Raw genomic sequence first — 26,321 nt, 5'->3', positions numbered from 1 at the left:
CAGTAGTCATGTATGGATGTGAGAGTTGGACTATAAAGAAAGCTGAGCAACAAAGAATTGATGCTTCTGAACTGTGGTGTTGGAGAAGACTCTTGAGAGTCCCTTGGGCTGCAAGGAGATCCAACCAGTCCATCCTAAAGCAGATCAGTCCTGGGTGTTCACTGGAAGGACTGATGCTGAAGCTGAAACTGCAGTACTTTGGCCACCTCATGCGAAGAGTTGACTCATTGGAAAAGACCCTGATGCTGGGAGGGATTGGGGGCAGGAGGAGAAGGGGACGACAGAGGATGAGATGGCTGGATAGCATCACCGACTCAATGGACACGAGTTTGAGTGAACTCCTGGAGTTGGTGATGGACAGGGAGGCCTGGCGTGCTGCAGTCCATGGGGTCGCAAAGAGTCCCCGCCTCGTGCCCTCCTCCCCGTCTCACCACCCAGGGCGCAGGTCGGGTCCTCAGTGTCCCTCCCCAATCTGTCCTCCTCCACCCCACGCCCTGGGTCAGGCACCTGCCTCTTGCCTGGATGTCACAACAACGGGCCAACAGGTCTGCCTGCCCGGGTCCCTCTCCTCCAGACCAGCCTCCCAGCTAGCTGCTCAGGTCAGACGTGCGGCTGGTCCACGACTCCTCTCTCCCACGTCCCACATCCAAACCCGCAGCACATCCTGTCTGCTCTAACTTCACAGATGTAGCAGAGCCCACAGCTGCCGCCCCTCCCTGTCACCCAGGCCCTCCCCTGGAGCTCAGCTGCCTCACTGCAGTGATCTCTGGCTCTTCCTAACCGGCCTGGCCCCCTTGCTGTTCCTGCCTCCCGCTGCCACGGGGCCTTTGCACAGTCCCTCTGAAGCATACTCTCCCCAGACACCCACCTGGTTCTCACCCATCCCTTCTCAAGCCTATACCCTAAGATTGTGGCATCACTGACCACCCCGACTTCTGACTCTGCCCGCCCTGCATATAATTTCTCTCCCTCTCACTCATCACCTTTCCCCATCTTACAACACCTACTTGTGTTTTAATTGTTGTTTAATTTCTGCTCCCTCCCACCAGTTTCAGGAACCTGGGGCCTTCTCTGTTTCATTAATTAAAATGACCCCAGTACTCAGGACAGCAGTGCTCAGCCTCTAACAGGGCCGCAATGCCTCACTGTTGAACATGTGCATGAAGGTCAAGCAAAACAGGCACAGCGCAGCCCATCCATCCTCAGGACCTGCTTGTTTTCTCTCTTCTAACAGACTAAGAGCAACTCTGCCCACAACCACCCTTCTCCTTGTGCCCGTGGGGATGAGATGACCTATTTTACCTGCCAGGGAGGCCCGGCCAGCTCCCCAGGTGCTTTCCAGAGGCCACCCGGGGTGGGCAGGCCGGGTGAGGCTTGTTATGTTAAGATCCTGGTGGAGCTGCAGCCTGGCCCTGGAAGGCGGGGCATGCCCCACTGGGAGGGGCGGGCAGGATGGCACCTGTGCAGCTGTGGGACACCGGGAGGAAGGTGGGACTCAGGGGACGATACACAGGACCACCCCGAGGCACTGGGCGCAGGGAGATGCTCAGCCAGCGCAGACATGCAGCCCCTCAAGGGAAGTTCTCCAGGCTGTGGAGGCTCATCTGTCTAAGGCCCCGAGCCCCACACACCTGTGTCTACACCCCTTCCTCACGTCCCAGCTTCTCTGATCGCCAGTCTCCATCCTGGGGGCTACAGCTTCATAGCCTTCAAAAAGTGAAAGTGTTAGCTGCTCAGTCGTGTAGGACTCTTTACTACCGACCCCATGAACTGTAGCCCACCAGCCTCCTCTGTTCATGGCATTCTACAGGCAAGAATATGAGTATGGGTTGCCGTTCCCTTCTCCAGGGAATATTCCCGACCCAGGCATCAAACCTGGGTCTCCCGCAATGCAGGCAGATTCTTTACCGTGCCTTTAGCTAAGCTAAGTCACTTCAGTGGTGTCCGACTCTGTGCGAACCCATAGACGGCAGCCCACTAGGCTCCCCCGTCCCTGGGATTCTCCAGGCAAGAACACTGGAGTGGGTTGCCATTTCCTTCTCCAATGCGTGAAAGTGAAGTCGCTCAGTCGTGTCCGACCCTCAGTGACCCCATGGACTGTGCAGCCTTCCAGGCTCCTCCGTCCATGGGATTTTCCAGGCAAGAGTACTGGAGTGGGGTGCCATTGCCTTCTCCATGACCAACCTAGACAGCATGTTAAAAAGCAGAGATGTTACTTTTCCACAAAGGTCCATCTAGTCAAAGCTATGGTTTTTCCAGTAGTCATGTATGGATGTGAGAGTTGGACTATAAAGAAATCTGAGCACCGAAGAATTGATGCTTTTGAACTGTGGTGTTGGAGAAGACTCTAGAGAGTCCCTTGGACTGCAAGGAGATCCACAGTCCATCCTAAAGGAAATCAGTCCTGGATATTCATTGGAAGGACTGATGCTGAAGCTGAAACTCCAATACTTTGGCCACCTGATGTGAAAAACTGACTCATTTGAAAAGACCCTGAAGCTGGGAACGATTGAAGGCAGGAGGAGAAGGGGACGACAGAGGATGAGATGGTTGGATGGCATCACCGACTCAATGGAGCAAACTCCAGGAGTTGGTGATGGACAGGGAGCCTGGCGTGCTGCATACCATGGGGTCGCAAAGAGTCAGACACGACTGAGTGACTAAACTGGCTGTAGATGTAAATGGTTAAGACAAGGTCATGCTGGATCAGGGTGGGCCCAACCCTGATGATGAACGTGCTTATAAGAAGAGGACATTTGGACACAGACACGACCCACAGGGAGAAGCCATGTGATGACAGAGGCTGGGGGCGGGGGCAGCCACAGGCCAAGGACACCAAGGGTTATTGCTGCTGCTGCTGCTGCTGCTAAGTCACTTCAGCCGTATCCGACTCTGTGCGACCCCATAGACAACAGCCCACCAGGTTCCCCCGTCCCTGGGATTCTCCAGGCAAGAACACTGGAGTGGGTTGCCATTTCCTTCTCCAATGCATGAAAGTGGAAAGTGAAAGTGAAGTCCCTCAGTCGTGTCTGACTCTTAGCGACCCCATGGACTGCAGCCTACCAGGCTCCTCCATCCATGAGATTTTCCGGGCAACAGTACTGGAGTGGGGTGCCATCCCCTAAAGCCCAGAACAGGCAAGGAAGGATCCCTCCCCCTGCCCCGGAGCTCAGCCTCCCAACACCTTGTTCTCAGACTCTGACGGTGCAAGTGCGGGCAGGCATGGTCTCCTCCTCTGTTGTTACTGTGAAGCTGAGGTCTCAGAGGGGACCCACGAGGGCAGGCCATCCTGGTTGTGGCGGGCTGGGGCGGTGTCAGGCTCTGTGGGAGCAAGAGATGCCGGGCCCCGCCCACTTTGGAGCAAAAGGTGCCACGCCACGCCCCTCGCCCCGCCCACATTGGAGCCGGGCTGCCGGGCCCCGCCCCTGCTCCGCCCACATCGAACATCTGTGAAATGAGGATCGCCGCAGCCCCTAAGTCCCGGGACAGGACGGACGCGCCCTTCCAGGAGCGCATGCACCTCAACTCGAGGGGCGGGGCGGGAGAGCTGGCCGGTCCTTGGAAGAGTGTTGGATGGTGCTGACCTGGGCTCGCTGGCCTTGCAGGTCCAGCTGCCCTCCAGGGCGCTGAAGATGCTCTGCAGGCTCCTGGCACACATCGCCCCCACCCGCCCCATCCCAGCCCTGCGCAGGAATTCCACGGCCCCACTCTTGCTTGTAACTCTGCCCGGCTCACCCACGCGCCCACACCTGTTGGCTCAGGTACGAGTCCCGGCCGCCCACTCAGCTCCTGGGCAGCCCCCACTCACCGCCTGGCTCTGCCAGGCCACCCCAGGGCCTGGCTGTGGGGACGGGCTCCACTTCCCTACGGCTCTCTGGTGATCTTGGGTGTTCTCCTGGGGGAGGTCCTGACCCCTGCCTTGGGCTGCCTGCCCACACCCCCTACCAGGAGGCTCACAAAGACCGAACTCAGGTAAAGCCGATGTCCACCATCTCAGAAGCAACAGTGGGCTTCCCCTCTTGGGAAGGGGCTGGCTGACGCAGGAGGCTCTCACGCCCCCACCTCCTGGCCTCCTGGCCCTGCACCAATGGCAGCACGTAACCACCTCTGGCCTCCTCCTCTGCCGTGCCTCCTTCCTGGGTGCCGCCGCTGGGTGCCCACCGCAGCCACTGCTGTGCTTGGGCCCCCTCCCCAGAGGGACCCCTCAGGCCGCCCTCTGCAAAAGCACCCAGCAACCCCCACCGAACCTTGCCCGCTTTTCTTTACTGCATAGAAATCGTTTCCACCTGGCACCAGGAGAGGCACGAGTGTTTACACATCCGTCAAATGTTTACACGTCCGTGGTCTGTCCCCAGGACCCGAATATCCACTCCTCATCTGTCTCCTTCTCTGCTGAGCCCCAGCTCACAGCAGGGGCTGCAAACACAGGCAGGAAACACCCCCGCAGTATGGCCCGGCAGCACGGGAGTGTCCCCAGAAGAGGCAGGAAAGGCAGAGAGAAAGAGAGGTGGCCGTGGGTCGGAGAGGTGGCCGTGGGTCGGGCTGACGGGGCCAACAGCATCAGGCAGAACAGAGGAGAGGACTCGGAGGTCGGAGAAGCCGGCACCTCTGTGCTCAGAGATTCCAGAACACGGGCTGGGGAGCCCCACGGGGCTGGAGTCTGTGTCCCCCGTGTGGGCAGAAGAGCACGTGTCACCGTGTACCTGGGGACAGCCCCTCCCCCGCTCTCCGCCCATACGGCAAGATGGCCTCGAGGACTGATGGTGAAGTGGAAGCCAGAGGGCCAGGCAAAGCGTTGACAAGTGGGCCCTGGTCCTGGTTCCCTCCCTCTCCTCGCTGGTCCTCTGGGAAGCAGGCCATCTTCAAGCTTCTTGCCCACCTCCTGTGGGTCCCCTCCCTGACCCTGGCTCAACACATGGGGCCTCACCTACAAAATGCCCCCCTCTCACCCCCCGATCCCATTGGGACCAGCCTTATCTCTAGTTAGGAGGAAAAAGTAAATACCTTCCAGGGAAATGTTTTAAACAGATGGAATTTATAAAATATACAGCAAGTGCTGCCTTTCGTTGGATGGTGGGTAGTGGAGGAATGCTGGTCGTATCATTTCCAGCACTTTCTGCAGGGTTATATCAGAGCCGTGTGGAGCAACGCTGCTGGGGGGACAGGCCCAGGGCCACCACATCAGAGCCTGGTGCATCTGCTCAGCACACACCGACCCCAGGCCCCCGCGGTCCTCCCCCAGACACCTACCCAACAGAAATGCCCACTCTGCCCACTGCACAGTGTCCCTAAGAATGTACAAATCAGCGATACTTGGATAACCCCAAACTGGAAGTGCCCGATGCCAGCCCTCAGCGATGAGGACACTCTGGCAGCTGGTACAGGGGGCACTGCCAGGCGGTGAGGCCCAGGAACCTCAGGGCGGGCTCTTGTCCAGAGGGTGAAAGCGGTGGACACACCACCCCACCCCACTGATGCAGATTCAGGAAGAAGTGAAACTGATCAAAGGTGAAGACAATCAGAAAAGCGATTGCTCTGGTTGAGGGCGATGGGTGTGGTTTGCACACGTGTGTGTGTTTGCTAGAATACACCAAATTGCACAGTTACAGCGTGTACATTTTACTACATGTACATTTTATGTCAAAATGGTAAAGATAAATGTGTGCAAATGCAGAAGTCTAGTTGGTAAGTTTTTCTTTTCATAGCGGTAGGAGTTGTGTGTTCTTTCTTATCTTTCTTTTTATAAAATATATATTTATTTGGCTGCACTGGGTCTTAGCTGTGGCACACAGCATCTTTAGTTGCAGTATGTGAGATCTAATTCCCTAACCAGGGAATCCAGGCCCCCTGCATTGGAAGCATTGAGTCTTAGCCACTGGACAACCAGGGAAGTCCCAGGATTAGGCATTCTGAAAGTACTACTTTTTATATTTTAGAGTGCAGCAAATGAGTAAGTGTCTTAAGGATAATGGGACCCAGACTCCTGGCTATTGGGCAGGAGAGTTAAGAATATGGAAAGGAAGAAAACTAGAATGTTGCCTAAGGATCAAAGTGAACTCATTGTCTGATGAAGACACGGTGAATGGATGACAGTTGCAAGTACACATGTGTTTACATGTATGTACATGTCCATCTTCATACCTACAAATGTCTGTGTCTCCATTTCTATGTGAACACATCCTTCCTCCGTCACCCACATCAGTAAGAGGTAAGGTATTCACTGCTCTGTTCACCAAGGCGGCCGTAATGACACCACAGTTTCAATGAGCACATCTATGCCTGGATCTTGGTTTCCAAATACTATCTTCCATCAACCAGGCTGGTTCCAGGGTTGGTTCAAGGAATGCACAAGATAAGCCTGAAGCAAGTCTTCGTTTAAAAGCAGAGAAGCGCTCTAAGAATGATGGACATATGTCAGAGACAGACAGGCCAGCTCAAAGGGCCCCACTGAGCTGATCTGGAGCCGCTTAGGCATCAGAGCAACTGTAGGCATGGACTCAGTTCAGTTCAGTTTAGTCCCCCCATCGTGTCTCACTCTTTGCAACCCCGTGGACTGCAGCACCCTCTGCCAACAACAGAAGAGAAAACTCCACACACGGATATCACCAGATGGCCAACACTGAAATCAGATTGATTCTATTCTTTGCAACCAAAGATGGAGAAGCTCTATATAGTCAGCAAAAACAAGACTGGGAGCTGACCGTGGCTCAGATCATGGACACTTTATTGCTCAATTCAGACTTAAATTGAAGAAAGTGGGGAAAACCACTAGACCGTTCAGGTATTAACTAAATCAAATCCCTTACCATTATACAGTGGAAGTGAGAAACAGGTTTAAGGTACTAGATCTGATAGACAGAGTGCCTGATGAACTATGGACGGAGGTTCGTGACATTGTACAGGAGACAGGGAGCAAGACCATCCCCAAGAAAAAGACATGCAGAAAAGGCACGGACTACAATCTGTTAAATAAAATAAGCATTCACAAGTCTACATAGGAAGGCAGGAAGGAAGGAAGGAAAGGAGGAAGGAAGAGGGAAGGGAAGGAAAAGCTCTTTTTTATAGAAGAATACCAACTTAAAAATCAGAGGGAAGATGGGGTTAGCAAAGGACCAGTTATGCTAACAGTGAGTAAACATTTGATGAGAACAGAATATTAACATACTCTCAAAGTACCTTTCTAAATATTATTAATTACAAAAAAGGAAACAGTAACTTCAAGAGGAAGAAGCAGCAGGTCTCCAGCAAGTGACCCCAGACCCGCAGTACTGGGCTGGCCCACATCCACCCTCCCCACCTGGGGCACAGAGGGGTCCTGCCGTGTCTGAGCGCGAGGGAACCTGGGCAGACCCAAGGGGAGAGCTTTCTACAAGCAACCCACCGGGACTCCAGTGTCAAGAAAAACACGCAAAAGGTGACCGAGGAGCCGTGGCGAGCGCACATAGCCCTGACCCTGGAGCTGGAACCAGGAGTGACCCACGGTCAGAGGGCAGCCCTGGGCCGCTGCACAGTCCGAACAGGGGCTGCGGGTTAAACAGTGGGACTGTACCAACATCACAGCCCTGGACGCTGACAGATGCACTGTGACCATCTGAGAGGACGTCCTTGTCCTCCGGAAGCACACTGGAGTAGCTGGTGTAAAGGGACGTGACATCACTATACTCTCAACAGGTCAGGACACAGGTGTCTGTAAATACAAACGCGGGTGGATGGATGGTAGACGAGAGGGAAGCAGGCAGGGGAACCACAGAGCAAATCGGGCCAAGGTGCCCGAGGGACCGCTGGCCGGGAGCTCCTTGCTCTATTTCTGCAGTGGTCCTCTAAGTTTGAAATTATAGCAGAATAAAACATAACCTCCCCCCAGACAAAACGGACATGGAGCAACCAGACTCTTTGAGCCCTGTTGAGGGCAGTGGGCACGACCACGGTGGAAAACTGTCGTGTCGGCATTTACTGGACGTCTGCCGTCTGACCCCTGCAATTCTGCTCCTAGAGAAAACCCAGCAGAGATGGGGGTACACACACATCCCTAGATGGGCACAGAAGTGTCCAGGCCAGCCCCAAACTAACTGGACGTGATTCAAATGCCCACGAGGGTAGAATAGATTAGTAAAATGTGAATTCACCCGACGGATTCTGCACAGAAATGAGGACCCACCCAGCAGCCCAAACGGAGCTCAGAGGCCCAGTACCATGCCAAAGAAGCCAGAGACAAAACAGTCGGGGTTCCCGGCAATGGACGGGGCAGGGGTGGCTGGAAGGTGCGCTGGGGCTGCCCAGAATCGTGGACACTGTCTGGGCCTGGGCGCTTGCTCAGTCTATGGATCTTCCCTGAGCTGAACACTTATAATCTGTGCCTTTTCCTGTATGCATGACATATTTTAATAAAAATTTTAAAAGTAAGAGGGAATTCCCTGGCAGTCCAGCACTCAGAACCCTATGCCTCTCACTGTCATGGCCCTAGATTCAATCCCTAGTCAGAGAAGTAAGGTCTCACAAGTCACACGGCCTGGTAAAATAACAAAATAAATAATTTTAAAAATATTAGAAAGTCCAGGAGAAAAGTCTCCTATGGCAGATTCTCCGACTTGATGGACATGAGTTTGTGTAAGCTCCGGGAGTTGGTGATGGACAGGGAAGCCTGGCGTGCTGCCATCAGTGGGGTCGCAAAGAGTCAGACACGACTGAGCGACTGAACTGATGTATTTTTCTATAAAATAAAAACCAATTTCGTGTTTCATCAGTGGGGAGAGATTTCTGGGCCTCTGGGCAGGGTGGTGCCTGGGGAAAGAGACCATGACAGCAGCTGTGAAGGCCGAGCAGGAGGTCTGGGGCTGCCTGGCCGGGGCCCTGGCACAGAGCGGTGGGGCAGGGCCTCCTGCTTGCTGGCCTGGTGCCCACAGTCCTTGTAGGATGCGAGTGGGTGCTCAGGAATCTCAGGCGATGCGCTCAGGGAGGAGCAGGCATGTGGAAAGGGTGTTAAAGTGAGCCGGCCCCTGCCTGCCCCAGGCACCCGCGATGGGGCACCCATGTCTCCAGTCCCCGCTTTGCAAGTGAGACTCAGGAGCTGGGCATATGAGCGCCCAGGCTCACTTCAACCCAAGGGCTGTCCCTCCTCTGGTCCAGAGGGTCTACACTCCCAGGGCCAGTGTGAAGAGCTCAGCAATCCTGTTTTCCATATGCTCTTCCCAACCCCGGACCCGGAGGAGGTGGATGGAGCCACCCCGGCCACATTCCTCCACAAGCTGCTGCAATCTCAGGCCCCAAGGCCTGACCCACACAGCTGGGGGTGCGGACTGCCCCTCTGAACCTGAGAGACAGCACCACGCAGGGGGCTTACACCCTCCGAGGGGTGCAGGCGACCCCAGGGGAGCCCCCTGCCCTCGGGCCCCCGACCCGTCCACCCCTGCGTGGGAGGGCCCCGTGGGAGCCATGAGGCAAGTGGAAAGCAGGCCATAGGCGAGGCTGGCTGTGGAATCCTCCTTTTAATGAACCGACACCAGCTCGGGACACCTGGGTGTGCCTGACATCTGATCCACTCGACTGATAACTCATTTTAAAAACTAAGCAAGAAAAATAAGAAGATAACAAGTGACACAGAAATGAAACAAATTCCTCCTGTGTATGGGTACTTTCAACCAACACTTTCATATCTAGGGTGGGCCAGCCCACTCTCGGCCCAGTTCCAGACCTGTTCCCTGGCGGCTGTCTCAGGAGGCCGACGGGCACTCACATCGCAGATGAAGACATGAGGGGCCCTTGCGTGGCACTGCCGGCCAGGGCCAGGAGCAGAGCCAGCCAGGTGAGCCATTTCAAGGCCAGATGTAGGAAACAGAGCTTCTATACTTGCTCAGTCATTAAACTCACTTCATCTTCTGGCATTAAAAGGACAGAATGCCTGTGCCTCCCAAAGGGGGACAAAAGTCCCCCCAAGAGTCTCTCATTGTGGGCTTCCCTGGTGGCTCAGACAGTAAAGAACCTGCCTGCCGTGCGGAAGACCTGGGTTCGATCCCTGGGCTGGGAAGATGCCCTGGAGAAGGGAATGGTTACCCACTCCAATTCTTGCCTGGAAAATTCCGTGGAGAGGAGGATACCGTCCATGGGGTCGCAAAGAGTTGGACACCACTGAGCAACTAACACGAACAGACATCAAAGGCTGTCTTTCTAGGAGGGGACCTAGCCAGCGGAAGACACCAGAGCGGGAGGATGAGCCGTTCGGAAGGGGGCAGACGGGCTCCCAGGAAAGAGGTGGGTGAGTTGTGCTTTATTGAAGACTGAGCTGGGTTTTGAAAGCCGAGTGAGAGTTTATCCAGAGGGTCGAGGGGAGAGGGACGAGCGGTGCTCCAGGGAGAGTGACCTGCACACGCTGCCCAGAACCAGGCAACAACAGAGCCATGAGTCAGGCTGCGGAGGAGCCTGGAGGGCGGGGCCGCCCACCAGGCAGGCTGGGGCTTTATAGCAGCCGCGGGGCGGCCGCGCAGTCAGTGGAGCTGGCCCCAAGACATCAAGGCATGCTCTGCGCGCTGCTGCTTCTGCCGGGCGTGCTGTGCGCCGCCCTGGCCGGCTCCATCTCTGGCCCCAAGGAGTGCGCCAAGGGCCCTGCCGTGTGGTGTCGGGACCTGCAGGCGGCAACGAGATGCGGGGCAGTTGGGCACTGCCGCGTTGCCATCTGGAGCCAGCCCACCGCCAGGTCCCTGCCCTGTGACCTGTGCCTGGATGTGGCAGCCACTGCCAGCAACGGGCTGAACCCCAAGGCCGCCGAGACTGATGTCCTGGCTGCGGTGATGAAGACCTGTGAGTGGCTTCCCAGCCAGGAGTCTTTGGTCAAATGCAAGGGGATGGTGGATGCCCACGGCTCAGCCATCCTGAGCATGCTTGGCGGGGACCTGGGCAGTGCCCCGGGACAGGTGTGCATGGCTCTCACCCTCTGCCAGCCACTGCAGAGGCACCCGGCCACCCCCGGGCCACTCTCTGAGGAGGACATATATGACGTGGTTGCCCCATTTGTGGCCAATGGCCTACTCAGCTCCCGCCGTCAGCGGATTGCCGTGGGCACTGTGTGCCAGGACTGTGTCCAGCTGGTCACCCGGCTCCAGGGTGCCCTTGGGCCCGACCTGTCCAGCCTGGCACAGGTGACCACACGGGAGCAGTGCGAGTCCCTGGGGCCGGGCCTGGCTTTCCTTTGCAAGAACTACATCCACCAGTTTTTTGCTCCTGCTGAGCAAACACTGAGGTTCATGCTGCCCAGCGAGATCTGCAGGAAGGAGGGCTTCTGTGAGGAGTGGCAGGGACCCCCAGACTCGGCTCACGTGGCTGCCGTGGACGGGGTCCCTGCCCTGGAGCTGGCGTCTCCGTGGAGGAAGGGCGAGGTGCAGATGCAGGGCCCCGTGGCCTGTGACGTGTGTCTGCAGGTCGTGCAGAGGCTGGACCACTGGCTGGAAAGCAGCAGCAGCAAGACCATCATCAGCCAGGCCCTGGAGCGTGTGTGCTCCGTGCTGCCCCCTCCGGTGGTCCGGGAGTGCATCAAGCTGGTGGACACCTACGTGCCCACCGTGGTGGACGTCCTGAGCAGACTCACCCCAGAAAAGATGTGCACGGTCATCCGACTGTGCAGGGGATGGAGGCGGGCCCGGGCGGTCCACGAGGGCCCCACAAACCCACCCCCTGGCCTCCTGGACAAGGACAGCCTCTGCAGGGGGTGCCAGCAGCTGTTCGGTGTGTCCGTCCATAACCTGGAGCAGAAGACCACCGAGCGCCGCGTCCTTCGGGCCTTTAAGCTCGCCTGCGGCATCCTGCCCCTGCCCTTTGTGATGCAGTGTGGCCGCTTCGTGAGCGAATACCAGCCCGTGCTCATGATGACCCTCAGGGACATGATGGACCCCCCCACCCTCTGCACGAAGTTGCGCGCCTGCCGCGACCCCAGGAACACGCTGCTGGGCACCGACCAGTGCGTCCTGGGCCCAAGCTTCTGGTGCCAGAGCCGGGAGGCAGCCCAGATGTGCAACACAGTGGAGCACTGCCAGCGCCGCGTGTGGAAGGAGGCGCCCTCGCCAGCCGAGAGCGCGGGCGACCGCGGCTGCCCGAGCCAGGATCCCCCTCCCCTCGAGAGGCCCGCCTCTCCTTGATCCCCACGGCGCGGCCCCCACGTCCCAGATGGGAACTGAGACTCCCAGCGGGGAGGCTGGAAAGGACCTGCCCTCCGTCCTGACCCCAGGCCTGTGGCTGTGCCCACACCTCAAGTGGACTGGAACCACCTGCTTCACTGTTGCTGCCAGCCGCCTGCCCTGACTCTCCATCGCTGTGCTGTCGCTGATGGTGGGGGGGTCTGGCACTGGCCTCTGGTGCCCCCGCTACACTTTGCCGATGGGGTGCCAGCTGGGCTGAGCAGTGGCAGGACAGAGGGCAGGTGGGGAGGGGCCGTGACAGCTGGCAGGGAGGGGGCGGTAGGTCTTATCCACCAGTCATCATCACCTGCTCAGGCCACAGTTGCTCAACCTTGGGGTCCTGGCGGTGGCCTCAAAGGTGCATATGACGTGTTGAGCGTCTCTCTGGGGAGGAGGCTGGGGTTTTGACTAAATGCCCCGAGGGGTTCTTGGGCTCAGTGCAGTCCTTCTGATGCCCCCTGCTCCCCGCCCACCACAGAAGCCTCTCCCTGCACCCCAGACTCTAGGCTGCAGGGAAACCTGTGCTGCGTTCCAGGTGAGGAGAGGAAAACGTGCCGTGAAAGAGCCCAGTGGGTCGCACGATGGTGGGCAGATCCTCCACCTGTCGGAGCCTCAGTTTTCTAATCTGTAGAATAGGGCTGATAACCTGTCTCATGTGGACGCTGAGACCGTTAGAGGAGATGTCCCTAAGCTTCTTCCTCTGAAAGGACCAGCATCCACCCATCTGCTGCGGCCAGCAAGACCCAGCTCAGGGTCCCAGCAGAATCTGGCAGTGCAGGTATTGAGTAAACTGCAACCTTCCTCCCAGTGGCATTTGCTGTCTTCTCATTCTCCTGAGGCCCTGGCACGAGCTGCTGTAGCACCCGCTTCCTTCTGGCCTCGCCCAGGCATTCCCCTCCTCAGGAACGCCTCCTTCCTGAGGCTCTCAGCCCAGTTTAGGTACCCTCTGTGGTTTCTCCTCATGCCATGTTGTCATCATCGCCCCCCTAGCACACAGTAGATGCTAAAACATTCGTAGGTCACACACACGAGTGTTTCAGTGGAGGCCAGGCCTGGAGAGGCCCCGCGGCCTCTTTCAGATGAATCCCTCTGGAGGAAGAGAAGTGCCCAGGCCTGGGTTACAGGAGACCCGAGTGGGCGCTGTTTTCTGAGAAGCCACACCTGAGCACTTGGGTAAGTGTCCTGGGCCCCAGCCATCACCCCAGGGGGACAGGTGCACTCGGCCTGAGTTTCCAGCCTCCTCGGAGCTGGCGTCTGTAGGCCGCGGCTGGGCCCACTGGTCGGCCCGGTCCACGGTGGTGAGGGCTCCAGCCCACGACCTGAGGGCCCGGATGTGGGCGGAAGAAGGCAGCCCTGGCCAGATTCCGCGACACAGATGCCTGTGATGGACGGACTTGCAGACTGTGGGACTGGGCATGGACCGCATCTCTGGGAACAGCCCCTGGGGCTGTCAGTCTGCGGGCGCCTGTCCCCTCTCTGGGACAGGGTGGGCTGTGGCCCCTCCTCTGGCCTGTCTGGGGGACACCTCACAACGGTGAGACAGATCTCAGCTTCCTGGGACGTCACTGCTCACACACGACAGCCTGAGAGCGGCCAGGAGGGGGTGAGCACCACGTCTCATGGGTGCCCCATCCATGCAGAGCCAAGGTGCCCTCCCATCACCTCCCCAGCCCAAAGCGGCCCGCAGCAGGCAGTCAGCGAGGGGCTCCACGTGCCCCTCCCCCAGGCCTGGGACCCACCTGCCCCCACCTGCCCACTTCAGACCTGTGGCTGCACGTCAGCCCCGCCATGCACCCGGACAAGCTGGTCATCCAAGGACACTGACCGCTGACCAGCCCCTGAGGACGTCCCGCCTGCCCCGAGAGCTCTGCCTGGCTTCACTCCTCACCCCCACAACCAGCTGAGGCAGGCACCATCATCAGCGCACTTCACAGAGCTTCAGTGATTGGCCCGAGGTCACGCAGTTAGGACACAGGGCAGCCAGGAGTCCAGCCCAGGCAGGAGGGGGCTCCAGGGCCTGTGTTCCCGACCCTCACCCCGCTGGAGGAGTTCAAGGCCTGACTCCAGCACCCTACGGCCTCTGCCTCAGTTTCCCCATTCCTGAATGGATGCCCCACCCCCGGGTCCTCAGTAGAAGGGCCCGCTCAGCGGACACACGGTCAAGGAAGGGGTTCTTCAGGCCTCCTCCCCGACAGGACCGGCCTCTCTGCGTTTCCAGGCTGCTTCCTACACTATGTTTCACTTTTTGCATATCTTCCTCCTAAGACATGCACTGAGGTTTCTCGATCGGATATGGCTGATTTGTTTTCCCCAAGTGAGCCTCTTAACCACTCTCTGCTGCTGTTTCCTTATCATTTCCCACATCAAATTCCTTTTCGATTAGAAAGCTGGGAGTGGGGGGGCGGGGGGAGAGGGGCCGGCTAAATTAGCTGATTGCAGCTGCCGAGGCCACGAGAGCAAGCATGCAGGGGCACCGGGTCCCCCGGCCCCAGGGAGCCCTTGGAGGTCTCCACCGGGCAGCGGACAGAGGGCCTTGGGGAGCACTTGCTTAGCATGGGGGCCTGTGACTCCACCGTCATCCTCAGACCTCTCACTGGGTGTGTCGCAGGCTTGTGTCTGCATACACACTCACTTCTGCACAGACGGTTTGCACAGAGCCAGAGTCTGCTGGGCCAACCCCATATCTGGGGAGGGTGGGGGAGGACTGGGAGCAGGTCTGCCCTTCATGCTCCTTCCTCTGCCTCAATCTCTGTCTGGGAAATGGGCCACTAACCCCCAAAACGAATCCCAACAGTGGGAGTGCTTCCCAAGCCAGCGCCCTGGATGGCTGTGACCAGTGCAATTGACGCCCTATCAGAGTCCTGCTTCCTCCTTGGTCCTGCCCTTCCCAGTCCGTCTGCATTGCAGCCTCCCAGGCCTCTGCGAGGGTCCCTCCCTCCTGCAGACCTCTGTCCCCCTGTCGCCTCCCTGCCAGCATCTGTACTCACCCCACCTCAGTCAGCTCAGTTCAGTTCAGTTCAGTCGCCCAGTCATGTCCAGCTCTTTGCAACCCCAGGGACTGCAGCATGCCAGGCCTCCCTGTCTATCACCAACTCCCGGAGCTTGCTCAAACTCATGTCCATCAAGTCGGTGATGCTATCCAACCGTCTCCTGCTCTGTCATCCCCTTCTCCTCCTGCCTTCAATCATTCCCAGCATCAGGGTTTTCCTCGATGGTCACCCTCGAAGGCAGCCCAGCCCCTGAACCATGGCCATGCTCCAGCTCCTGGACTGGAGCCCCACTCGGACATTCTGGGCTCGTCCCTCCTTCGCAGGAACTCGAGTGGCGGTGGGGGGGTGGGTCAGGGGCAGGAGCAACCCTGAACTGAGTCAGCATCAGTTCTGTTTCATCCCCACCGGGTCCTACTGCTGCTGATACATGGACGTTACAGACGCCCAGCCCAGCAGGCTCAAATCTCTGTGGCCCAGAGAGGGACTGCGTCTTGCCTGGGCCCTGTTGTGGGCGTTCGGGCCGCCAAGCTTAGGCTTCAGCTGCATTTAGGTCTGGCTCTGATGCAGCTAAAGGCATGAGAAACAGCTGCATCCGGTCCCTCCAAGAGCCTCAGGGGCCTGAGCCCCAACTTACAGGAGGGTCTGCTCTTCCCTCTTCAAGAGGCCCCTAAGTACTGCTTCATGCCCCCCTGCACTGACACAGCTGCCCGTGACACTGCCCTGGAGGCTTAGCCTTAGGTCTGAGAGGCTCACCTCTGGACCCCCGGGATGCTCCAGACCCAGGCACCTGTGCAGGGGCCCTGCTGGTGGCAAGCGGGGCCCATCACGCCAGGTCCAGCAGTGACCCCACGTCCCTGCCTCCTGCCACCATGGGGACCTCCCTGTCTAGATGGTCCAGCTTCCAGGGACCAAGCGCACCACCCCCGGAAAGGCTGCTCTTGTCCCACTGGTCTGAAACCTCCCCCCCACCCCAGATTCACCACGTGCCCGCTGTCACTGGGGCCAGGCCTGATTCGGTGTGGTGGGACGTTTCTGAGACAGTCAGGGAGTCTTGGGGGCAGAGCGGGGAGAACGCAGGCCATGTGGAGGGGCACTTTTGAGCCTGGCTCCGCCACTCACTGTGGTGTGGCCTTGGGCAGGTTCCTCAGCGAGTCTGAGCCTCTGTTGTCCTGTGCGTATGACACGATAATAAAGGCCCCCCTCCCATGGCGTCTGCTGGAGGCCTGAGCGAGGTGCCGCACTGGAGCGGGCACACGCGGCTGGAGATGCCACCAGCCCCGGCCTGAGCTAAGTGTTTGCAAGTTCCTGCAGCTTGGAGAACCTGAGAACATGGGCCGAGACCCAGAGGAAGAGCCAAGGGCCTGAGGCCACAAAGTCGGCCTGAGACAGTCTGTCGGTCAGATGTTCCGGGCATTCCCACTGTCCCACTGAGTCCAGTGCAAAGTGTGAGGTTGGCCGGGAGATGCTGCTGGACACGGGAGGAGTAGGCAGATGGGGAAAGAGAGGGTGGAGGGGAGAGAGACACAGAGATCGAGAAGGATCTTCCCATCTCTGTGACACCCCGGTTTCTCTCCAGAAAAACTAGCACCTTCAATGCTCTGACAGCACGTGCTTGGTCCCTGAGCCCCGACAGCCTCCCCCAGCTCAGCCGTGTGTGCTGGGAGGCCCGTTTCAGAGAAAACCCAGCAGCAAAGGCCTGCTCAGCCCTCCCGTTCTCCTCCTCAGGCTCCAGGCCACCAGCCACCATGGGATCCCAGCACATGCTCGCTGGCCGTGGGAAAAGATGTCTTGGGAATAGCAGGCTCGAGCTGGGGCTCTCTGCCTGAGACAAACTGGGCCCTGACCCCCAGCAGCAGCCCCTCAGCTGTCCTCCTGGGCCTGCAGCCCAACAAGTGAGATGGTTCCCGCCGAGGGGTCATGAGCTGGCGTGTCGGAAAACCAAGGCGCTTTTCCTTCCTGGTCCCCTGGGGAAAGTTACAGGGCTCCCCCCTGGGACTCTGGGCTGCAGGCCTGACTCTCACGACCTGCCCGCTGCTCCTCTACACCTCTGTTCCCGTCTGTAACTGGAAGAGGCTGGGCCAGATGGGGTCAGAGCACAGATACCCTGGGCCCGAGGGTCCTGGACAATGGCCAAAGCTAGGCCCCTTTGGGGCCCATTTGTCTAGAGGTCAGAATGCCAGGCTGCCTGCGAGAGACCTCGAAATTCTTCCATGCTGACAGTGCAATAGCTTCATTTTAGTGTCCTCTTCTGGCCAAACCAAACATGCCTGAAGATGCGGCCTGGCCTGCCCGGCCCCCAGCACATGACCTCAGTAGGCTGGGAATCTCCTGCTGGAATTTAATGCCTGAGCCTGCAGACCAGTCTCAGAGGCTCAGAAGCCCAGCCAGTTCTGATTCCTCAGGCAGCACAACCCCCTAGTCCCCCCCAACCCCCCGCTCCCCGGGAGCCCTCTGGGGTCAGGTTCCTAGTACAGGGAGCCATTTATCCAGGACAATGGGGAGTGATGCAAAGGAACGGGAAAGCTCAACCCTGCCAGACCAGTTTCTCAGGTTCCCTTTCCAAGGGGAGGGGCGAGATTATGAAACTGGGACAGCAGAAAGGGGGAGGGGCCTTCCGGGGGCAGCTCACTCTGCTGGGCTGGGATGGGGAAGCGATGTGTGTTGCCCAAGGCCCCACCAGCCAGACCTGGAGGGCTCGAGGCTGTCCACCCCATGGCCATTGCGGGCAGGAGTTGGGGCACCTGCAAAGGGCCGGTTGTAGGTGATGCTGGTTTAGCAGAACCTGGCACTCTGGGACGCGACCGAGTGAAGCAAGCGGGGAGGGGCCAGGGCAGGCCTGACCCCTCCCCACAGGGCTACCTGACCTGCACCTCTCCCTGCCCTCTGCCCCCAGCCCCAGGCTGGGGCTCAGCCCACAAGGCTAAGATCAGGGGCGGGGCTGAGTCGGTTCTGCCTTCCTACTGGCCCCACCCCCAACACAGGCCAGCAAGCATCCTGCCAGGTGTGCCAGGGGGCAGCACCTGCCCCTCCAGAAGGCGGGGAGCACAGGGGTTGTGGTCTGAGGCCACTTACGCCCTGACTGTGGTGCTGGCTATGGCGAGCCCTGGCTAGTGACCTTCCTGGGACAAGTGAGAGCCACTTATTGGGTCTTGAATGCAGCCCTCAGGGAAGACAAAACGGGTCTCTTGCCCTGCTTCTCCTGCTAAGGCCCTCCCACACTGGGAGAAGCCATCACCCCCAGTGTGGGTGGGCTAAGGAGCTGCTGGGAGTCAGCCCTGCTGGGGGGCGGAACAAAAAGGGGTCGCTACACACAGACGTGCTGGGTGACTTCAGGCGAGCTGCTGCGTGTCTGGGCCTTGTTTCCCCACGTAGTTCAGAGGGCTGTGCAGATCCGGATTCCACAGCCAAGAGGCAGGACTCAGTGTCCATATCGGGCAGACAAAGGCGCCGAAGCCAAGAGAGGCAAAGGGACATCTTGGGGTGACATGGCTTTCAGCCAGGATCTCCCAGCTACAGACAGAGCTCCCCACTCCGTTCTGCCCTAGGCATTCCTGCTGGCAGAGGATTTTCTAAAGACGGGGCAGTTATTACCCCATTGTTCAGAAGAGGACCCAAAGGCTGGGTCCAACCCCTTCCACCTCCTCCTCACAGACCGCTGACACCAGGGTTACTCGCCAGAGGGAGAGGGGCCAAGGTTCCTGGGAAAAGCCAGCGGCATCCCCCCAGCCAGCAGTGCATATAGATCTGCAGAGTCCTAGGAGGCTGGAGGGTTCCAGAACCTTCCTCAACCTTGGTGTGCTGGGGCCAACTCACACCAGCTCCATCAGGACCAGCAGCTCCAACGGCTCACATCTGCTCATACCAGCTCACACCAGCTTGCGTCTGCTCACATCAGTTCACACCTGCTCACACAAGCTCACATCGGCTCACACCAGCTCTACCAGCTCACACCAGCTCCACCAGGACCACCAGCACCACTAGCTCCACCAGCTCCACCAGCTCACATCAGCTCACACCAGCTCACACAAGCTCACACCAGCTCACATCAGCTCACACCAGCTCACACCAGCTCCACTAGGACCACCAACACCACCAGCTCCACCAGATCCACCAGCTCATATCAGCTCACACCAACTCACACAAGCTCACACCAGCTCACATCAGCTCACACCAGCTCATATCAGCTCACACCAGCTCACACTAGCTCACACCAGCTCACATCAGCTCACACCAGCTCCACTAGGACCACCAACACCACTAGCTCCACCAGATCCACCAGCTCATATCAGCTCACACCAGCTCACACAAGCTCACACCAGCTCACATCAGCTCACACCAGCTCCACTAGGACCACCAACACCACCAGCTCCACCAGTTCATATCAGCTCACACCAGCTCACACTAGCTGGCATCAGCTCACACCACCTTGCATCTGCTCACATCAGTTCACAGAGCTCACACCAGCTCACACCAGCTCACACCAGCTCACATCAGTTCACATCGACTCCACCAGCTCATATCAGCTCACACCAACTCACACAAGCTCACACCAGCTCACATCAGCTCACACCAGCTCCACCAGGACCACCAACACCACTAGCTCCACCAGATCCACCAGCTCACACCAGCTCACACCGGCTCGTATCAGCTCACACCAGCTCAGACCAGCTCACACCAGCTCACATCAGCTCACATCGACTCCACCAGCTCACACCAGCTCACATCGACTCACCCAGCTCCACTAGGACCACCAACACCACCAGCTCCACCAGTTCATATCAGCTCACACCAGCTCACACTAGCTGGCATCAGCTCACACCACCTTGCATCTGCTCACATCAGTTCACAGAGCTCACACCAGCTCACACCAGCTCACACCAGCTCACATCAGTTCACATCGACTCCACCAGCTCATATCAGCTCACACCAACTCACACAAGCTCACACCAGCTCACATCAGCTCACACCAGCTCCACCAGGACCACCAACACCACTAGCTCCACCAGATCCACCAGCTCACACCAGCTCACACCGGCTCGTATCAGCTCACACCAGCTCAGACCAGCTCACACCAGCTCACATCAGCTCACATCGACTCCACCAGCTCACACCAGCTCACATCGACTCACCCAGCTCCACTAGGACCACCAACACCACCAGCTCCACCAGTTCATATCAGCTCACACCAGCTCACACTAGCTGGCATCAGCTCACACCACCTTGCATCTGCTCACATCAGTTCACAGAGCTCACACCAGCTCACACCAGCTCACACCAGCTCACATCGACTCCACCAGCTCACACCAGCTCACACTAGCTCTCATCAGCTCACACCAGCTTGCATCTGCTCACATCAGTTCACAGAGCTCACATCAGCTCACACCAGCTCCACCAGCTCACACCAGCTCACACTAGCTCGCATCAGCTCACACCAACTCATATCAGCTCACACTAGTTCACCCCAGCTCCGCCAGTTCACACCAGCTCGCACCCGTGAGCTAGAGTCAGTTGAATACATCTCCTCCCATGTTATGTCCAGTGACTTCCTGCTGGAAGCTTAAAACTGGCCATGATAAGAAACTACATCATGGACGTTGGAAAGTGCTTCACATTAGAAGGGGTTTTGTTGGTCTGCTTTTTGTTTCCTGGAGTGCTGGTGGTTAAACACTCACCAGTCTTCCTAAAGCTCCAGAATTCAAGAACCAAAGGCAGCCTCACACCCTGACTTATCTGCCAGGCCTCTCCAGCCTTTCTGACTACCTACTCTGCCAAACGAAGGGGGAAGGTGGGCACTGGTTCCAGAACCAAGGCAGGCCTGCCCCTACCCTCCCAGAGCCACTCACAGACCAGCCAAACAGAATGTCCAGTCTCTCTGCTTTCAATTCCGTGGGTGGACCTACTGTGTGCCAGGTGCTGTTCTAGGCACTGGGATACGTTGTGAGCCACACAGCTGAGGCTGCTGCTGCCTGATGGGGGCAGACAGACAAGCCATCTATGAAAAAGTCAGACCAACATTTGGAAATGGAAATTTTATTAAAGTAATGTCATCACAAATAATGCATTGAAACCCTGAGAGATTATAATAAACGTAATGCAGAGTAAAGAGGCTGGAGGAATAGTATCTAATGGGAAGAACTACTTAAGAGAGTGTTGTCAGGGGCCCCGCAGAGGTGACACTCAGCTGACTTCTGGCTCACATCCAGGGAAGAGTTTTAGGAGAGGCGTGAGCTGGGGCAAAGGCTGGGAGTGGGCGAGAGGGGTGGGGGAGGCAGGCATGGCTGGAGTGAGTACCAGGGCTGCGGGAGAAGTGACCGGGAGGTGAGAGGCGTTCTCTGGGGACCCCTGTGGGGTGCAGCGAGGGGCTGGTGGACTTCCAGGTGTGATGAAAGCCATGGGATGGTTATAAGCTGGGCAGTGACGAGTCCTTTTGCTGAGAGTCCGCTGTGGTGCTGGGTGGGCCTAAGGGGGCAGGGAAGGAGCCACGAGACCCGAGTGTGGCTGGTGCAGACGTCCAGGTGATGGAGGTGCTGTGGGGATCGAGCGGGCAGGGGTGCAGGCTAGGGACAGACCCTGGGGGAGGAACCACAGGCCCGCTGCTGGATCAGACGGGGAAGAGATTAAGGAGGATGTGAGTCTGAGAATAGTGTGCAGAGATCCTGGTCCTAACACATCCTCGTCCTGACACACGGGCCTGGGGCAGGGGCACCGATGGCAGCTGAGGGGTCTCCATACTCAGCTCCCCCAACCCAGCTCTGTCCTGCACTGCGAGGGGCCTCATGCACGTGTGTGAACTGCAGCCTGCACATCCCCTCCACAGCCACCCCAGCCCCACCCACCGTCCATCCCTCAGGAGAGCCGGGGGAGGGGTCAACCCCCATCCCAGGGCTTTGCACACTTCAGCAGCAGGATATCCCTCGTCCCGCAAGACCCTTGTCCCGTGAGAGGGTGTGGCCCCGAGGAGGCCCACAGCAGGGTGCTCTGAGATGAAAGGGGCTCAGCTGCCAGGACTCGAGGTGGCACAGTCCACGGAGGTGAGGGGCCAGGAGCAGATTGGGGACCGGGAGGCAGCGGAGTTCGGTTGAGACATATTGACACAAGGTCACATGTCTGATCAACCTGCAGAGTTTAGTGGCCTCTGTCTGCACCACGAGGGGTGCATGCAAGAAAATGCTGGAAGGTGGCATCAGCCAGGTTGGAATCTCCCCATCTCATCCTTCATTCCACATGGGAGGGGTCAGGGGTCAATGAGGGCAGTGAGCAGCCGAAGGTCACACCTGGGGGGAGGGTGGGCCTCGGTCCATCCCTCCGCCGCTGGCCGCCCTTCCCTGCAGGCCCACCCTGCTCTCTGAGTGTCCTTCTCAGAGCAGCCAGGGCCTCAAAACACGATCTAAGCTTCACAAGTACCCAGGGGACTGGAGGAGGACAATGTGGAGACAGGCACGCAGGGCAGCCTTGGCAGCATCCAGGGAGAGATGAGGGTGGCAGGGATGGTGGGGGGAGGACATGAGAGACGGTGACAGAGCCTCGAGGGCTGCGCCTGTGGCATAGTCACCCCACCGGCCCCAGTGCCTGGGGGACAGAGACACTGCTTGACCTGGGGCTTTGGAGTCCCCATTCAGCGCACAGAGGGACTCAGGCCTGATCCAGCAACACTGGCCGAGGGCAACAGCGCTGCTCAAACAACAAGGACGTAACGACCACTGTCTCCCGTGAACCAGGCACAGGGTTACACGTTTCCCACCCGTTACCTTGTTGGACCCATTTTACAGATGGGATAAGCTGGGCTCGGAGAGGCGAAGTGACTTCCCAAGGCCACACAGCCAATAAGACAGGAGGAACTCGTCTCTGGCCTGGAAGCCTGGGCTTTCGCACCTCTTGTGCAGGCTCCGCCAGAGGGAGAAAGCCGCAGAGGAGCTGCAAATATGGGCATCTCTCAGGAAACGTGTGGCACGGTGGTGCAGGGTGTGGGCTATCCCTCTGACAGAGCCCAGACCCTCCAGGTGCCTGCAGGGGACACAGGCAGAATTTCAGCTTGAGTACCGTGCAGAGCAGGGGCCGGCTCCCCAGTCTTGAGGGAACTGGGAACCTGGCTCAGGGCTCTGTCTCCGAGGAGGGAGCAAAACCGACCAGCAGCAACGGGAGACACCTGGGCACGTGCCCTGGGCGGGCTCCCTGCTGTAGCTCAGGGCTAAGAACAGCATCCTGGCCGCCTGGCTGCCTCCCCCCAGAATGGAAGCCCCAGCAGGGCAGAGGCCAAGTCTCTCCTTCAACTCTGAGCGCTCTGAGTCTAGAGGAGCACCTGGAGGGGTGGGCGCCCCGGAAAACTAGCTGAAGGATGCAGGGAAGGGGGCTTGGAGGGGAAGGAGGGGTGACGTGTCTTAGGTTGGGCGTGGCTTTGGGCTGATGGCACCCAGTAGGTGCTTTAGAATCAGGTCTGACTGTGTGAAACCAGTCTGGAAACTCCACGGGCTTATTCCTGAACGTCCCAGTGTTGGCCGCTGAAACATGAGCCGCTTGCCTGAGGCCATTATAAACGACAGAGTTGGGCCATCCAGAATTAGGGTGCCCATGATCCTCCCCGATACAACCAACATTAGGTTTTCACCCCAAAACAGAGTAGCCTTCCTAGCATCATAGAAATAGCCAGCATCTTGGACCCTGTGCTGAGCAAACTCTACCTGGAGTGTCAATCACTGATCCCAGGGGCTCCCTTTCTTAGACAAGGAAGCCAGGGCTTAGAGAGAGGGACTGACTGTCCCCGGAACCTGCTGCTAACGGCAGAGCTGGCCAAGCCCCTTGATGCCACTCAGCCGCCCGCACATTCCCTGGACGCTGCTCGGCCCATAAACGGGTTTATGGCTCCATCCTTCAAAACACACTCAAGCGAGGTTTATTACATAATAGAAAACAAAGGTAGTTTGGTAATCTGTTTCCCACTCAGGGAGTTTTATTAAAATGCAGTAAATCTCCAGGACAGAGCGTGACTTTAAAGCAAAGGGCAGAGATGCAGGTCTGCTTCTCTGCGGGGACAGGGTCGGAGAGAGGGGGATGCGGAGTGAGTGTGAGGGGGGCAGGTGTGGAAAGAAGGTAGCATTCTGGCCCCTCCCACCGCAGGTTCAGCCCCTCCCAAGAGCCACAAGGAATGGGACTTTGCACTCAGCTGGGCCCTGGAGGGCAAGGGGAATGAGGCTTTGAGGTGCCAGCACTTTGTCAAATACCCCTTTCCCTCAGTGGTTCTGCTAAACCATGCCTTCTACACTCTGCAGCCTTACTGTCCACTCTGAATGCTGTAGTCATGCTCCTGTTCTAATCCCCAAGCCCCACCACCTAGAGGATATAGTTCAATGCTCTTGGGCTGGCCTACAAGACTGGCCTTGGTCCAACTCTCCTGGGGCCTCACTAGCATGCTCTCCCACCCTCCTCTGCCCACCTCGCATTTTTGCCACTCCAAACGTCTTAGGGTTCCTCCCACACCAGGCTGGCAGGTGCCTCTGTGATTTTGCACATACTGTTGTCTCTGTCTAGAATGCCTTTCCTCTGCCTGACTACCTGGAAAACTCCTATTCATCCTTCAAAACCCTATTCAGACATCACCTCCTCCAAATTATCCAGTCACTCTCTCCCATGAGTTCCTTAACAGTAGACAGAATTTGGTCCCTCCTTCAGTTCCCTTCCTCTCTGACAAGGTTAGTGTCTCATTTGTGGCCAATCCTAAGGCCTGAGGCTCAAGAAAAGTCTACAGGGTTCAATTATCTGAAAACGGTCTGTCTCATGTTCAATCTTGGTGCTCCAGCCAGGTCTTCAACTGACCAGAAACACAGACAACCTCTGGATGCCTTCTTGCCCTGTGTGGTCAACAGAATAAGGAACCCCCAAACATGCCCATCTCCTAAAGCCCAAAGCTTGTGCATATGTCACCTTAGAGGCAGAGGGACTTGGATGTGATTACGTTCAGAACTCTTAGATGGAGAGCTTATCTTGAATTACGCAAACGAACCTAATTGAATTACATGGGTCGTGAAAAGGAAGACCCTTTCCAAGCTATGGGTAGAAAAAGAGGGGAAACAGATGAGTCGGAGGAGGCAACACTGGTGGCTTGGAGATTGAGGGAGGGGCAACAAGCCAAGGAAGGCAGGCACCTCTAGAAACCAGGAAAGGCCAGGAAAAACAACAACAAAAAAACTTTCTCTAAAGTCTCAGGAAAGGAAGTGAGCCCTATTCACACCTTCGTGTTAGCCAGCGAGACCCATATCAGCCTTCCGCCCTCCAGAACTGCGCCCTAATAAATTTGTGTTGGTTTTGAGCCACGAATTTTGTGGTCATTGGTTACAGCAGCATCAAGAGAAAGCCAGGGCACCCAGGCACCAGCCTGGCTGTTAACATGGGTTCTCCCAGTCCCTGGGCATCGCCAGCCTCTGCACCGTTGGCCACCTGCCTTTTTTAAGATGTTTTTTAATGTGGACTGTTTTTTTTTTTTTTTTTTTAATTCTTCATTGAATTTGTTACAACGTTGTTTCTGTGTTATGCTTTGGTTTTTTGGCCACAAGTCATGTGAGATCTTAGCTCCCCAACTAGGGATCAAACCCTCACCCCCTACATTGGAAAGTGAAGTCATAACCCCTGGACTGCCAGAGCAGTCCCTGGCCTAATCTCTTGACTGCCTTCTGCCCACTTCACTTGCCATTTTCTGCCTAGTGAACTCCTATTCATCCTTCAGAACCCGTTTTCCAGGTCCCTCTGACGGGGCCTTGTGCTCTGGGGCCGGCCCGAGCACCACATGCCCTGAGGCTCAGTCATGCTTCCCCGCACACACATGCAGAAGGGCCCCGTCTTGGGTTCCCTGCTCTCCCACCAGCTGGCCAGATCGTGGGTGGCAAGTGCCAGTGCTTGGTTGATTCTGAATGTTTGGTGCCAAAGCGGAGCCTGACACATCATAGCATCTCAGAGAGCAAGTTGCAAGTGACCTGACCGGGGCTTGGGGTGGTCAGAGTCGGAGGCCTCCAGCCATTCGTGGAATTTGTTGAACAATAAGGAGGCCCCCACCTTGCTGCCGGAGCTTTACTGTAGCTGGAAGTACATTCACACCAGCAGAGGAGGCATATTTATCTTATTTTCTTGTACCTACACAGCTCTTTCATTTCTCTGCCCCCTAGTACAATCAGTTACA

The 26,321-nt window shown here is 57.5% G+C and overlaps 2 protein-coding genes across 3 annotated transcripts in view; one reads left to right on the top strand and one right to left on the bottom strand.

Annotated features, from left to right (window-relative positions):
* The window catches only part of SORCS2 (sortilin related VPS10 domain containing receptor 2), a 495,738-nt gene that overhangs the window by 268,061 nt on the left and 201,356 nt on the right, over positions 1–26,321 (bottom strand). The window lies entirely within an intron of this gene.
* Positions 10,421–12,971, top strand: PSAPL1 (prosaposin like 1). Its single transcript, XM_027545112.1, has one exon. The coding sequence runs from the start codon at positions 10,512–10,514 to the stop codon at positions 12,123–12,125; it is 1,614 nt and encodes a 537-aa protein (XP_027400913.1). The 5' UTR covers positions 10,421–10,511; the 3' UTR covers positions 12,126–12,971.

This window comes from Bos indicus x Bos taurus, chromosome 6 (genome assembly GCF_003369695.1).
Source record: "Bos indicus x Bos taurus breed Angus x Brahman F1 hybrid chromosome 6, Bos_hybrid_MaternalHap_v2.0, whole genome shotgun sequence".
Taxonomy (NCBI): Eukaryota; Metazoa; Chordata; class Mammalia; order Artiodactyla; family Bovidae; genus Bos; species Bos indicus x Bos taurus.
Note: the sequence above shows the minus strand (reverse complement) of the source record. Positions and strands in the feature narration are given on the sequence as shown.